The sequence below is a fragment of the Oncorhynchus keta genome, unplaced genomic scaffold, assembly GCF_023373465.1.
Source record: "Oncorhynchus keta strain PuntledgeMale-10-30-2019 unplaced genomic scaffold, Oket_V2 Un_contig_7302_pilon_pilon, whole genome shotgun sequence".
Lineage (NCBI taxonomy): Eukaryota > Metazoa > Chordata > Actinopteri > Salmoniformes > Salmonidae > Oncorhynchus > Oncorhynchus keta.
Genome location: NW_026289377.1, coordinates 17501 through 29925, shown reverse-complemented (window position 1 = coordinate 29925; position 12425 = coordinate 17501). Strand labels below are relative to the sequence as shown.

General features: G+C 49.2%; 1 protein-coding gene across 1 annotated transcript in view; it reads right to left on the bottom strand.

The window, feature by feature from the left end:
- LOC118382543 (integrin alpha-11-like) overlaps positions 1-12425 on the bottom strand; it is a 63439-nt gene that overhangs the window by 47528 nt on the left and 3486 nt on the right. The window contains exons 2-8 of the mRNA XM_052511680.1: positions 12395-12425; positions 11905-12019; positions 11610-11737; positions 11259-11407; positions 10830-10974; positions 1032-1197; positions 839-909 (exon numbers count right to left, since the gene is read on the bottom strand). The exon at positions 12395-12425 is cut by the window's right edge and continues 61 nt beyond it. Of these exons, the coding sequence (XP_052367640.1) occupies positions 839-909; positions 1032-1197; positions 10830-10974; positions 11259-11407; positions 11610-11737; positions 11905-12019; positions 12395-12425 (805 nt within the window). The remainder of the gene's footprint in view (positions 1-838; positions 910-1031; positions 1198-10829; positions 10975-11258; positions 11408-11609; positions 11738-11904; positions 12020-12394) is intronic.

The following is a 12425-nucleotide window of genomic DNA, read 5'->3' as shown; positions in this document are numbered from 1 at the left end:
CAGGAAGACTGGTACATGAGGGAGGATGGTGATGAAGCTACAGTAGAAAACAGGAAGACTGGTACATGAGGGAGGATGGTGATGAGGCTACAGTAGAAAACAGGAAGGCTGGTACATGAGGGAGGATGGTGATGAAGCTACAGTAGAAAACAGGAAGACTGGTACATGAGGGAGGATGGTGATGAAGCTACAGTAGAAAACAGGAAGACTGGTACATGAGGGAGGATGGTGATGAAGCTACAGTAGAAAGCAGGAGTTGGACAGACACTTGCGGATACCTCTCCAGCTGTGTCAAGCCCAAAGCCAACACACCGCCCCTGTCAGGTCTGAATGCAACCAAAACTTCCAGGAAAGACACCCCAACATCTTTTAAGGGGCGGCAGGTAGCCTAGTGGTTACAGCGTTGGACTCGTAACTGAAAGGTTGCAAGAATCCCCGAGCTGACAAGGTCAAAATCTGTCTTTCTGCTCCCGAACAAGGTAGTTAACCCACTGTTCCTAGGCCGTTATTGAAAATAAGAATTTGTTCTTACTTGCCTAGTTACATAAAGGTAAAATATAAAATAAAAACTCTCTGGTGAGATGTTCTTTCAGCCTTCTCTGCTACGCTATGACCCCTGGGGACTTCAGAGTTTCTTATTCGCACCTCTGGAAGGTCAAAGTGGAACAATGACTGTCGTCAGTGAGGGGTTCCTTAATCAGGATGACCTCAGCCTCACAGCAGGCCCCCAGGAACCTGGAGAGTGAGGGATGGGATGGGGGGGGTGGAAACCTGTCAGGAGTAGGAGAGAGGTGTGTGTGTGGGGGGGGCATATACTGGCAGCAGTGGTGAGACTCACCTCCACGAAGTGTGAAGAGAAGCCAGCCTGAGACATCTGGAGGCCAAAGGCTGTCCCGTTCTTACTGGTCCCTGTAGAGGAAGACCAGGTGAGTTCAGCAGGGGAATTATTTTCTTTGAGAACAGGAAAAGGAAATGAGTTGGGTCTAGTTTGTGGTTTACAGATGGCGTTTTTACAGTGTTATATGGAATACCTTCCAAACTGAAGATCCTATCCCCAAGCGCGTCCACAATGTCCTTCAAGGCAGACTCATCAGTCACCTTGAAGAAGTGCTTGTCATCGGGGTCACTAGCTATATACTTGATCTCATTCAGGAATGCCTCTGGGTTGATTCCACGCCGGTTGTAGTAGCCAAGCACCTGGTGACAACCAGACAGAGACATCAATCACCAGACTTTGTTGTAGAGTGCCCTACTATAGAGCCATCTCACTTATGAACTGTGACTCAACAATCCTTTTGCCCACACAAACCAATAGGGAAACTGGCACACTTTAGATAGACTTTGAATTTTAACCAGAGAAGGGTGGTTCCAACTTCCAATCCTTTGGTGGACTGTGTCCCTGCTGCCTGCTGTCACAAATTCCAGCTGTCAGCACCTCCCTTCTCTTCTTAGATGCCCATGGCCTGGTTTGACTGGGCCCCTCACCTCATCATCTATGGGCTGAATAAGCTCAGGAGAACCCCATGCCAAAGCGGGCTTAACCAAAGTGTTCTGTGGGCTTGCAAAGATCATTCACACCTTCAACCACTTGGCTGGCTGTGTATATACATTTTGAGAGGGCACTAAACCGTTTAGGCTCTGTTTAATACCCTGACAACACCGCTCTGTCGGGTGTGCAAAATACATTTAGAAATCTATGTTATTCAATTATTGCACCCACACTGCTCGCGCGTGTCAACGAGCGTCTGCGATGCCAAGGGCTAAAATAGAACTCCTTTCTATTTCTGATGCAGATCGCACTGCAAGTCCTGCCTCTCCCATCTCCTCATTGGTTTATAGAAGCAGGTACCCACGTACCATCTCATCATTGGTTATACCCACGTGAGTGACTGAAAGACGAACGAGGTCGGTGGCGGTAACGCACCTAATTTATGAAAGTTGCCAATCGCAATGTAAAGTCAAGAGAAGAAAAAGACTAGAAGGAGGAGAAATGACTAGAAAAGAGTCGGTTGACTGTTTTATGTGTGGATTAATTGTCAGAGTAGAGGACCTTGTGCATTTCAGGTAAAATAACAACTCAATGTTTATATCCCAGGACAAATTAGCTAGCAACAGCAAGCTAGCTAGCTAAATAGGACAACTTAGCTACCAAGTGGAAGTTAGCTAGTTAAATTGCCATAAAGGTTTAATGCTTTTCGACCTGTCCTCAAATGAATGTAATTGGTTCAGTGTTGGTTTTGATATTTTAACCTGCGTGTCGTGATCGCGTTTGGTGTAGGGGGACAACATACATTGATGCACGATGGCGTACGCGCTCAGACGGTTTGGGTTCCGTGTAAACCTCTGTACTCTTTGGAGCACTGGTGAAGCTCACATCACATCTGTGAAGTCACATCCCAATGTGTGCTGAAAGTGTACATGTCCCAAACCAGAAAAAATGAACATTGTACTACAGTAACTGTAGCCACCTTGTCATTATGGAGGCACGAAGCAGTATTATGGTAGTTAGTTGAAGAGAGTAGAAGCAGCAGCTGACTAACTGTAAATACATTTAACAACTGTAGCAATTGTACTTTCTATATGTCAGTTCAACAGTACTATATAGAGCCATGACCACATGGAACTCTATTCCACATCAAGTAGCTCATGCAAGCAGTAAAATTGAATTTAAAAATACACCTTATGGAACATCGGGGACTGTGCAGCAACACAAACATAGGCACAGACACATGGATACACACACACACGATAACATGCGCACTACTATACACACACGTACACATAGATTTTGTGTTGTAGGTATGTGGTAGTAGAGTAGGGGCCTGAGGGGACACACTTAATGTGTTGTGAAATCTGTTGTTAATGTATTGTAATGTTTTTTAAATTGTTTAACTGCGTTAATTTAGCTTGACTCCAGGTAGAGTAGATGCTTCCTTGGCAGTAGCTAATGGGGATCCATAATAAATAACAACATACAAATGTTAGCTAGCTAGTTAAATGTGAGGTGGAAAAATTCACTTACTATCAGTTAGCTAGTTAGTTACTTCTCCTTCTCTATTTACTAGCTACTGTAACATTACCTCATGCTGTTTCCAGTTATGTTCACATTTAGTGAACAGCAGGAGAGAGGAAGGAGACAGAGAGGATGACTCACAGTGATGATGTAGCAGGAGAGAGGACAGGAAGGAGACAGAGAGGATGACTCACAGTGATGATGTAGCAGGAGAGAGGACAGGAAGGAGACAGAGAGGATGACTCACAGTGATGATGTAGCAGGAGAGAGGACAGGAAGGAGACAGAGAGGATGACTCACAGTGATGGTGTAGCAGGAGAGAGGACAGGAAGGAGACAGAGAGGATGACTCACAGTGATGATGTAGCAGGAGAGAGGACAGGAAGGAGACAGAGACGGTGACTCACAGTGATGATGTAGCAGGAGAGAGGACAGGAAGGAGACAGAGAGGATGACTCACAGTGATGATGTAGCAGGAGAGAGGACAGGAAGGAGACAGAGAGGATGACTCACAGTGATGATGTAGCAGGAGAGAGGACAGGAAGGAGACAGAGAGGATGACTCACAGTGATGATGTAGCAGGAGAGAGGACAGGAAGGAGACAGAGAGGATGACTCACAGTGATGATGTAGCAGGAGAGAGGACAGGAAGGAGACAGAGAGGATGACTCACAGTGATGGTGTAGCAGGAGAGAGGAAGGAGACAGAGACGGTGACTCACAGTGATGATGTAGCAGGAGAGAGGAAGGAGACAGAGAGGATGACTCACAGTGATGATGTAGCAGGAGAGAGGACAGGAAGGAGACAGAGAGGATGACTCACAGTGATGATGTAGCAGGAGAGAAGACAGGAAGGAGACAGAGAGGATGACTCACAGTGATGATGTAGCAGGAGAGAGGACAGGAAGGAGACAGAGAGGATGAAGTGAGAGCAGGAGAGAGGAAGGAGACAGAGAGGATGACTCACAGTGATGATGTAGCAGGAGAGAGGACATGAAGGAGACAGAGAGGATGACTCACAGTGATGATGTAGCAGGAGAGAGGACAGGAAGGAGACAGAGAGGATGACTCACAGTGATGATGTAGCAGGAGAGAGGACAGGAAGGAGACAGAGACGGTGACTCACAGTGATGATGTAGCAGGAGAGAGGACAGGAAGGAGACAGAGAGGATGACTCACAGTGATGATGTAGCAGGAGAGAGGACAGGAAGGAGACAGAGAGGATGACTCACAGTGATGATGTAGCAGGAGAGAGGACAGGAAGGAGACAGAGAGGATGACTCACAGCGATGATGTAGCAGGAGAGAGGAAGGAGACAGAAGGATGACTCACAGTGATGATGTAGCAGGAGAGGGAAGGAGACAGAGAGGATGACTCACAGTGATGATGTAGCAGGAGAGAGGACAGGAAGGAGACAGAGAGGATGACTCACAGTGATGATGTAGCAGGAGAGAGGACAGGAAGGAGACAGAGAGGTGACTCACAGTGATGATGTAGCAGGAGAGAGGACAGGAAGGAGACAGAGAGGATGACTCACAGTGATGATGTAGCAGGAGAGAGGACAGGAAGGAGACAGAGAGGATGACTCACAGTGATGATGTAGCAGGAGAGAGGACAGGAAGGAGACAGAGAGGATGACTCACAGTGATGGTGTAGCAGGAGAGAGGACAGGAAGGAGACAGAGAGGATGACTCACAGTGATGATGTAGCAGGAGAGAGGACAGGAAGGAGACAGAGACGGTGACTCACAGTGATGATGTAGCAGGAGAGAGGACAGGAAGGAGACAGAGAGGATGACTCACAGTGATGATGTAGCAGGAGAGAGGACAGGAAGGAGACAGAGAGGATGACTCACAGTGATGATGTAGCAGGAGAGAGGACAGGAAGGAGACAGAGAGGATGACTCACAGTGATGGTGTAGCAGGAGAGAGGACAGGAAGGAGACAGAGAGGATGACTCACAGTGATGATGTAGCAGGAGAGAGGAAGGAAGAGACAGAGAGGATGACTCACAGTGATGGTGTAGCAGGAGAGAGGACAGGAAGGAGACAGAGAGGATGACTCACAGTGATGATGTAGCAGGAGAGAGGACAGGAAGGAGACAGAGACGGTGACTCACAGCGATGATGTAGCAGGAGAGAGGAAGGAGACAGAGACGGTGACTCACAGAGATGATGTAGCAGGAGAGAGGAAGGAGACAGAGAGGATGACTCACAGTGATGATGTAGCAGGAGAGAGGAATGAGACAGAGACGGTGACTCACAGAGATGATGTAGCAGGAGAGAGGACAGGAAGGAGACAGAGAGGATGACTCACAGTGATGATGTAGCAGGAGAGAGGAAGGAGACAGAGACGGTGACTCACAGCGATGGCGTAGCAAGAGAGACAGGAAGGAGACAGAGGGGTGACTCACAGCGATGATGTAGCAGGAGAGAGGAAGGAGACAGAGACGGTGACTCACAGCGATGATGTAGCAGGAGAGAGGAAGGAGACAGAGACGGTGACTCACAGGATGGCGTAGCAAGAGAGAGGACAGGAAGGAGACAGAGAGGGTGACTCACAGCGATGATGTAGCAGGAGAGAGGAAGGAGACAGAGACGGTGACTCACAGAGATGATGTAGCAGGAGAGAGGACAGGAAGGAGACAGAGAGGATGACTCACAGTGATGATGTAGCAGGAGAGAGGAAGGAGACAGAGACGGTGACTCACAGAGATGATGTAGCAGGAGAGAGGAAGGAGACAGAGAGGATGACTCACAGTGATGATGTAGCAGGAGAGAGGAAGGAGACAGAGACGGTGACTCACAGAGATGATGAAGGAGAGAGGAAGGAGACAGAGAGGATGACTCACAGTGATGATGTAGCAGGAGAGAGGAAGGAGACAGAGACGGTGACTCACAGCGATGGCGTAGCAGGAGAGAGGACAGGAAGGAGACAGAGAGGATGACTCACAGTGATGATGTAGCAGGAGAGAGGACAGGAAGGAGACAGAGAGGATGACTCACAGTGATGGTGTAGCAGGAGAGAGGACAGGAAGGAGACAGAGAGGATGACTCACAGTGATGATGTAGCAGGAGAGAGGACAGGAAGGAGACAGAGACGGTGACTCACAGTGATGATGTAGCAGGAGAGAGGACAGGAAGGAGACAGAGAGGATGACTCACAGTGATGATGTAGCAGGAGAGAGGACAGGAAGGAGACAGAGAGGATGACTCACAGTGATGATGTAGCAGGAGAGAGGACAGGAAGGAGACAGAGAGGATGACTCACAGTGATGATGTAGCAGGAGAGAGGACATGAAGGAGACAGAGAGGATGACTCACAGTGATGATGTAGCAGGAGAGAGGACAGGAAGGAGACAGAGAGGATGACTCACAGTGATGGTGTAGCAGGAGAGAGGACAGGAAGGAGACAGAGAGGATGACTCACAGTGATGATGTAGCAGGAGAGAGGACAGGAAGGAGACAGAGAGGATGACTCACAGTGATGATGTAGCAGGAGAGAGGAAGGAGACAGAGACGGTGACTCACAGTGATGATGTAGCAGGAGAGAGGACAGGAAGGAGACAGAGAGGATGACTCACAGTGATGATGTAGCAGGAGAGAGGACAGGAAGGAGACAGAGAGGATGACTCACAGTGATGATGTAGCAGGAGAGAGGACAGGAAGGAGACAGAGACGGTGACTCACAGTGATGATGTAGCAGGAGAGAGGACAGGAAGGAGACAGAGAGGATGACTCACAGTGATGATGTAGCAGGAGAGAGGACAGGAAGGAGACAGAGAGGATGACTCACAGTGATGATGTAGCAGGAGAGAGGACAGGAAGGAGACAGAGAGGATGACTCACAGCGATGATGTAGCATTAGAGAGGAAGGAGACAGAGAGGATGACTCACAGTGATGATGTAGCAGGAGAGAGGAAGGAGACAGAGAGGATGACTCACAGTGATGGTGTAGCAGGAGAGAGGACAGGAAGGAGACAGAGAGGATGACTCACAGTGATGATGTAGCAGGAGAGAGGACAGGAAGGAGACAGAGAGGATGACTCACAGTGATGATGTAGCAGGAGAGAGGACAGGAAGGAGACAGAGAGGATGACTCACAGTGATGATGTAGCAGGAGAGAGGACAGGAAGGAGACAGAGAGGATGACTCACAGTGATGATGTAGCAGGAGAGAGGACAGGAAGGAGACAGAGAGGATGACTCACAGTGATGATGTAGCAGGAGAGAGGACAGGAAGGAGACAGAGACGGTGACTCACAGTGATGATGTAGCAGGAGAGAGGACAGGAAGGAGACAGAGAGGATGACTCACAGTGATGATGTAGCAGGAGAGAGGACAGGAAGGAGACAGAGAGGATGACTCACAGTGATGATGTAGCAGGAGAGAGGACAGGAAGGAGACAGAGAGGATGACTCACAGTGATGGTGTAGCAGGAGAGAGGACAGGAAGGAGACAGAGAGGATGACTCACAGTGATGATGTAGCAGGAGAGAGGACAGGAAGGAGACAGAGAGGATGACTCACAGTGATGATGTAGCAGGAGAGAGGACAGGAAGGAGACAGAGACGGTGACTCACAGTGATGATGTAGCAGGAGAGAGGACAGGAAGGAGACAGAGAGGATGACTCACAGTGATGATGTAGCAGGAGAGAGGACAGGAAGGAGACAGAGAGGATGACTCACAGTGATGATGTAGCAGGAGAGAGGACAGGAAGGAGACAGAGAGGATGACTCACAGTGATGGTGTAGCAGGAGAGAGGACAGGAAGGAGACAGAGAGGATGACTCACAGTGATGATGTAGCAGGAGAGAGGACAGGAAGGAGACAGAGAGGATGACTCACAGTGATGGTGTAGCAGGAGAGAGGACAGGAAGGAGACAGAGAGGATGACTCACAGTGATGATGTAGCAGGAGAGAGGACAGGAAGGAGACAGAGACGGTGACTCACAGCGATGATGTAGCAGGAGAGAGGAAGGAGACAGAGACGGTGACTCACAGAGATGATGTAGCAGGAGAGAGGAAGGAGACAGAGAGGATGACTCACAGTGATGATGTAGCAGGAGAGAGGAATGAGACAGAGACGGTGACTCACAGAGATGATGTAGCAGGAGAGAGGACAGGAAGGAGACAGAGAGGATGACTCACAGTGATGATGTAGCAGGAGAGAGGAAGGAGACAGAGACAGTGACTCACAGCGATGGCGTAGCAAGATAGAGGACAGGAAGGAGACAGAGAGGGTGACTCACAGCGATGATGTAGCAGGAGAGAGGAAGGAGACAGAGACGGTGACTCACAGCGATGATGTAGCAGGAGAGAGGAAGGAGACAGAGACGGTGACTCACAGCGATGGCGTAGCAAGAGAGAGGACAGGAAGGAGACAGAGAGGGTGACTCACAGCGATGATGTAGCAGGAGAGAGGAAGGAGACAGAGACGGTGACTCACAGAGATGATGTAGCAGGAGAGAGGACAGGAAGGAGACAGAGAGGATGACTCACAGTGATGATGTAGCAGGAGAGAGGAAGGAGACAGAGACGGTGACTCACAGAGATGATGTAGCAGGAGAGAGGAAGGAGACAGAGAGGATGACTCACAGTGATGATGTAGCAGGAGAGAGGAAGGAGACAGAGACGGTGACTCACAGAGATGATGTAGCAGGAGAGAGGAAGGAGACAGAGAGGATGACTCACAGTGATGATGTAGCAGGAGAGAGGAAGGAGACAGAGACGGTGACTCACAGCGATGGCGTAGCAGGAGAGAGGACAGGAAGGAGACAGAGAGGATGACTCACAGTGATGATGTAGCAGGAGAGAGGACAGGAAGGAGACAGAGAGGATGACTCACAGTGATGGTGTAGCAGGAGAGAGGACAGGAAGGAGACAGAGAGGATGACTCACAGTGATGATGTAGCAGGAGAGAGGACAGGAAGGAGACAGAGACGGTGACTCACAGTGATGATGTAGCAGGAGAGAGGACAGGAAGGAGACAGAGAGGATGACTCACAGTGATGATGTAGCAGGAGAGAGGACAGGAAGGAGACAGAGAGGATGACTCACAGTGATGATGTAGCAGGAGAGAGGACAGGAAGGAGACAGAGAGGATGACTCACAGTGATGATGTAGCAGGAGAGAGGACATGAAGGAGACAGAGAGGATGACTCACAGTGATGATGTAGCAGGAGAGGACAGGAAGGAGACAGAGAGGATGACTCACAGTGATGGTGTAGCAGGAGAGAGGACAGGAAGGAGACAGAGAGGATGACTCACAGTGATGATGTAGCAGGAGAGAGGACAGGAAGGAGACAGAGAGGATGACTCACAGTGATGATGTAGCAGGAGAGAGGAAGGAGACAGAGACGGTGACTCACAGTGATGATGTAGCAGGAGAGAGGACAGGAAGGAGACAGAGAGGATGACTCACAGAGATGATGTAGCAGGAGAGAGGAAGGAGACAGAGACGGTGACTCACAGTGATGATGTAGCAGGAGAGAGGACAGGAAGGAGACAGAGAGGATGACTCACAGTGATGATGTAGCAGGAGAGAGGACAGGAAGGAGACAGAGACGGTGACTCACAGCGATGATGTAGCAGGAGAGAGGAAGGAGACAGAGACGGTGACTCACAGAGATGATGTAGCAGGAGAGAGGAAGGAGACAGAGAGGATGACTCACAGTGATGATGTAGCAGGAGAGAGGAATGAGACAGAGACGGTGACTCACAGAGATGATGTAGCAGGAGAGAGGACAGGAAGGAGACAGAGAGGATGACTCACAGTGATGATGTAGCAGGAGAGAGGAAGGAGACAGATACGGTGACTCACAGCGATGGCGTAGCAAGAGAGAGGACAGGAAGGAGACAGAGAGGGTGACTCACAGCGATGATGTAGCAGGAGAGAGGAAGGAGACAGAGACGGTGACTCACAGCGATGATGTAGCAGGAGAGAGGAAGGAGACAGAGACGGTGACTCACAGCGATGGCGTAGCAAGAGAGAGGACAGGAAGGAGACAGAGAGGGTGACTCACAGCGATGATGTAGCAGGAGAGAGGAAGGAGACAGAGACGGTGACTCACAGAGATGATGTAGCAGGAGAGAGGACAGGAAGGAGACAGAGAGGATGACTCACAGTGATGATGTAGCAAGAGAGAGGAAGGAGACAGAGACGGTGACTCACAGAGATGATGTAGCAGGAGAGAGGAAGGAGACAGAGAGGATGACTCACAGTGATGATGTAGCAGGAGAGAGGAAGGAGACAGAGACGGTGACTCACAGAGATGATGTAGCAGGAGAGAGGAAGGAGACAGAGAGGATGACTCACAGTGATGATGTAGCAGGAGAGAGGAAGGAGACAGAGACGGTGACTCACAGCGATGGCGTAGCAGGAGAGAGGACAGGAAGGAGACAGAGAGGATGACTCACAGAGATGATGTAGCAGGAGAGAGGAAGGAGACAGAGACGGTGACTCACAGCGATGATGTAGCAGGAGAGAGGAAGGAGACAGAGACGGTGACTCACAGCGATGGCGTAGCAAGAGAGAGGACAGGAAGGAGACAGAGACGGTGACTCACAGCGATGATGTAGCAGGAGAGAGGACAGGAAGGAGACAGAGAGGATGACTCACAGAGATGATGTAGCAGGAGAGAGGACAGGAAGGAGACAGAGACGGTGACTCACAGCAATGGCATAGCAGGAGAGAGGACAGGAAGGAGACAGAGAGGATGACTCACAGAGATGATGTAGCAGGAGAGAGGAAGGAGACAGAGTCGGTGACTCACAGCGATGATGTAGCAGGAGAGAGGAAGGAGACAGAGACGGTGACTCACAGCGATGGCATAGCGGGTGATGCCATCCTTCTCGCTGTCCTCGATGGCCTGTTGAAGGTCAGGGCTGTCATGTGACTCCCCGTCAGTGATCACGATCATCACCTTCTTGGCGCCTCGTCGGGCTCCTCGTTTGAATGCTTCTGAGCTGTAGCATGTGATTTATTCAACTCATATTTGAAAGGTTCAAAGTTTACAGCCAAAAAGTGGGATTTGAGTAATAACCCAGAATAAGGTTTTATCGATTTTATCGTCTTCTATTACTATTACTATTACTATTACCTATTACCTAGTGTCATTTACAATAATTTACTGTACGTCATTATAGTTGTACTTGATGTGAGATACAATAGACAGATAGCTTCCAATACTATACTGATTCAATATTAGGGATATTGCTGATGTGGTTTCATATCAGTCAGGGAGTTTTACCGAGCGACGTTGATGCCGAGTGCCGTGTTGGTTTCCTCTCCACCTCTCTGATGGATGTTGCTTGCTCTCTTCACCACCTCCTCCACCGACTTGTAGTCATTCAGATGGAACTCGTGCACCACCTTCTCCCCATACTGCACCACTCCAACCTGAACCATACCACGCACATACATTATAACAGGTCTGGAGGGACAAATCACGTCTGCTTTTTCATTCTACTAATCATCAACATGGACTCAGGCAACATCGTCTTTTGACACTCCAGACCTCGAGTTGAATCATGAATCAAAACTGGGGCATAACAGGCAATTCAACCAGGTTTGCCAGAGTGACACATTTCCCACAACTCACCTGTATCTGGCCTGGTCCAATGTAGAACTTCTGTAGAATGTTGATAAGAAAGGCTTGCACCTCCGTCCAGGGGTAGATGGAGTTGGAACCATCCAGAACGATCACTATATCCATGTAGGTCTCACACCCTAGCAGAGGAAGACACACAACAATGTCTGAACTGCACCATCAATGCAACCTTTATGGTTGAGCAATGACAAACAGTCTAATGCATTATAATCAATAATGACTTGTACTTATGGAAGAAGATCCATAAAACATTGCCAAACAGGAAAGGGGCGGGCTCTGTATTTACTCTGGAAGGCTGGAGCTATGGTTTTGGAGAATTTGAAGCTGGCGTTGACTCGAGAGCATATCCCAGTGCTGTAGTATGAGCTGCCACACTCATAGGACCACAGGGGTCCACAGACCTAGACAACAACACACAAGAAAACACATTGAGCACAGCATGAATGAGACATGTACCGTGGGCCTACGTTGGATGAAAAGGTCATCAGAAAAACTAAATGTGGTTCTTCACCACAGGAGGTTGGTGACACCTTAATTGGGGAGGATGGGCTCGTGGTAATGGCTGGAGTGGAATAGGTGGAATGGTATCAGATACATCACATCCATGGTTTAATGCCATTCCATTTGTGCCGTTCCAGCCATTACTATGAGCCGTTCCCCTCTCAGCAGCCTCCGCTGTTTTTCACAAACCCCTGAAACTCACCACCAAGTGAGTCTCTGTGGAAACCACACATACTGACACTATACTTTTGATAGACTGGGTGTTCATCACTAACCACAAAGCTGTTGTCTTTGGGGTTGGTTGTC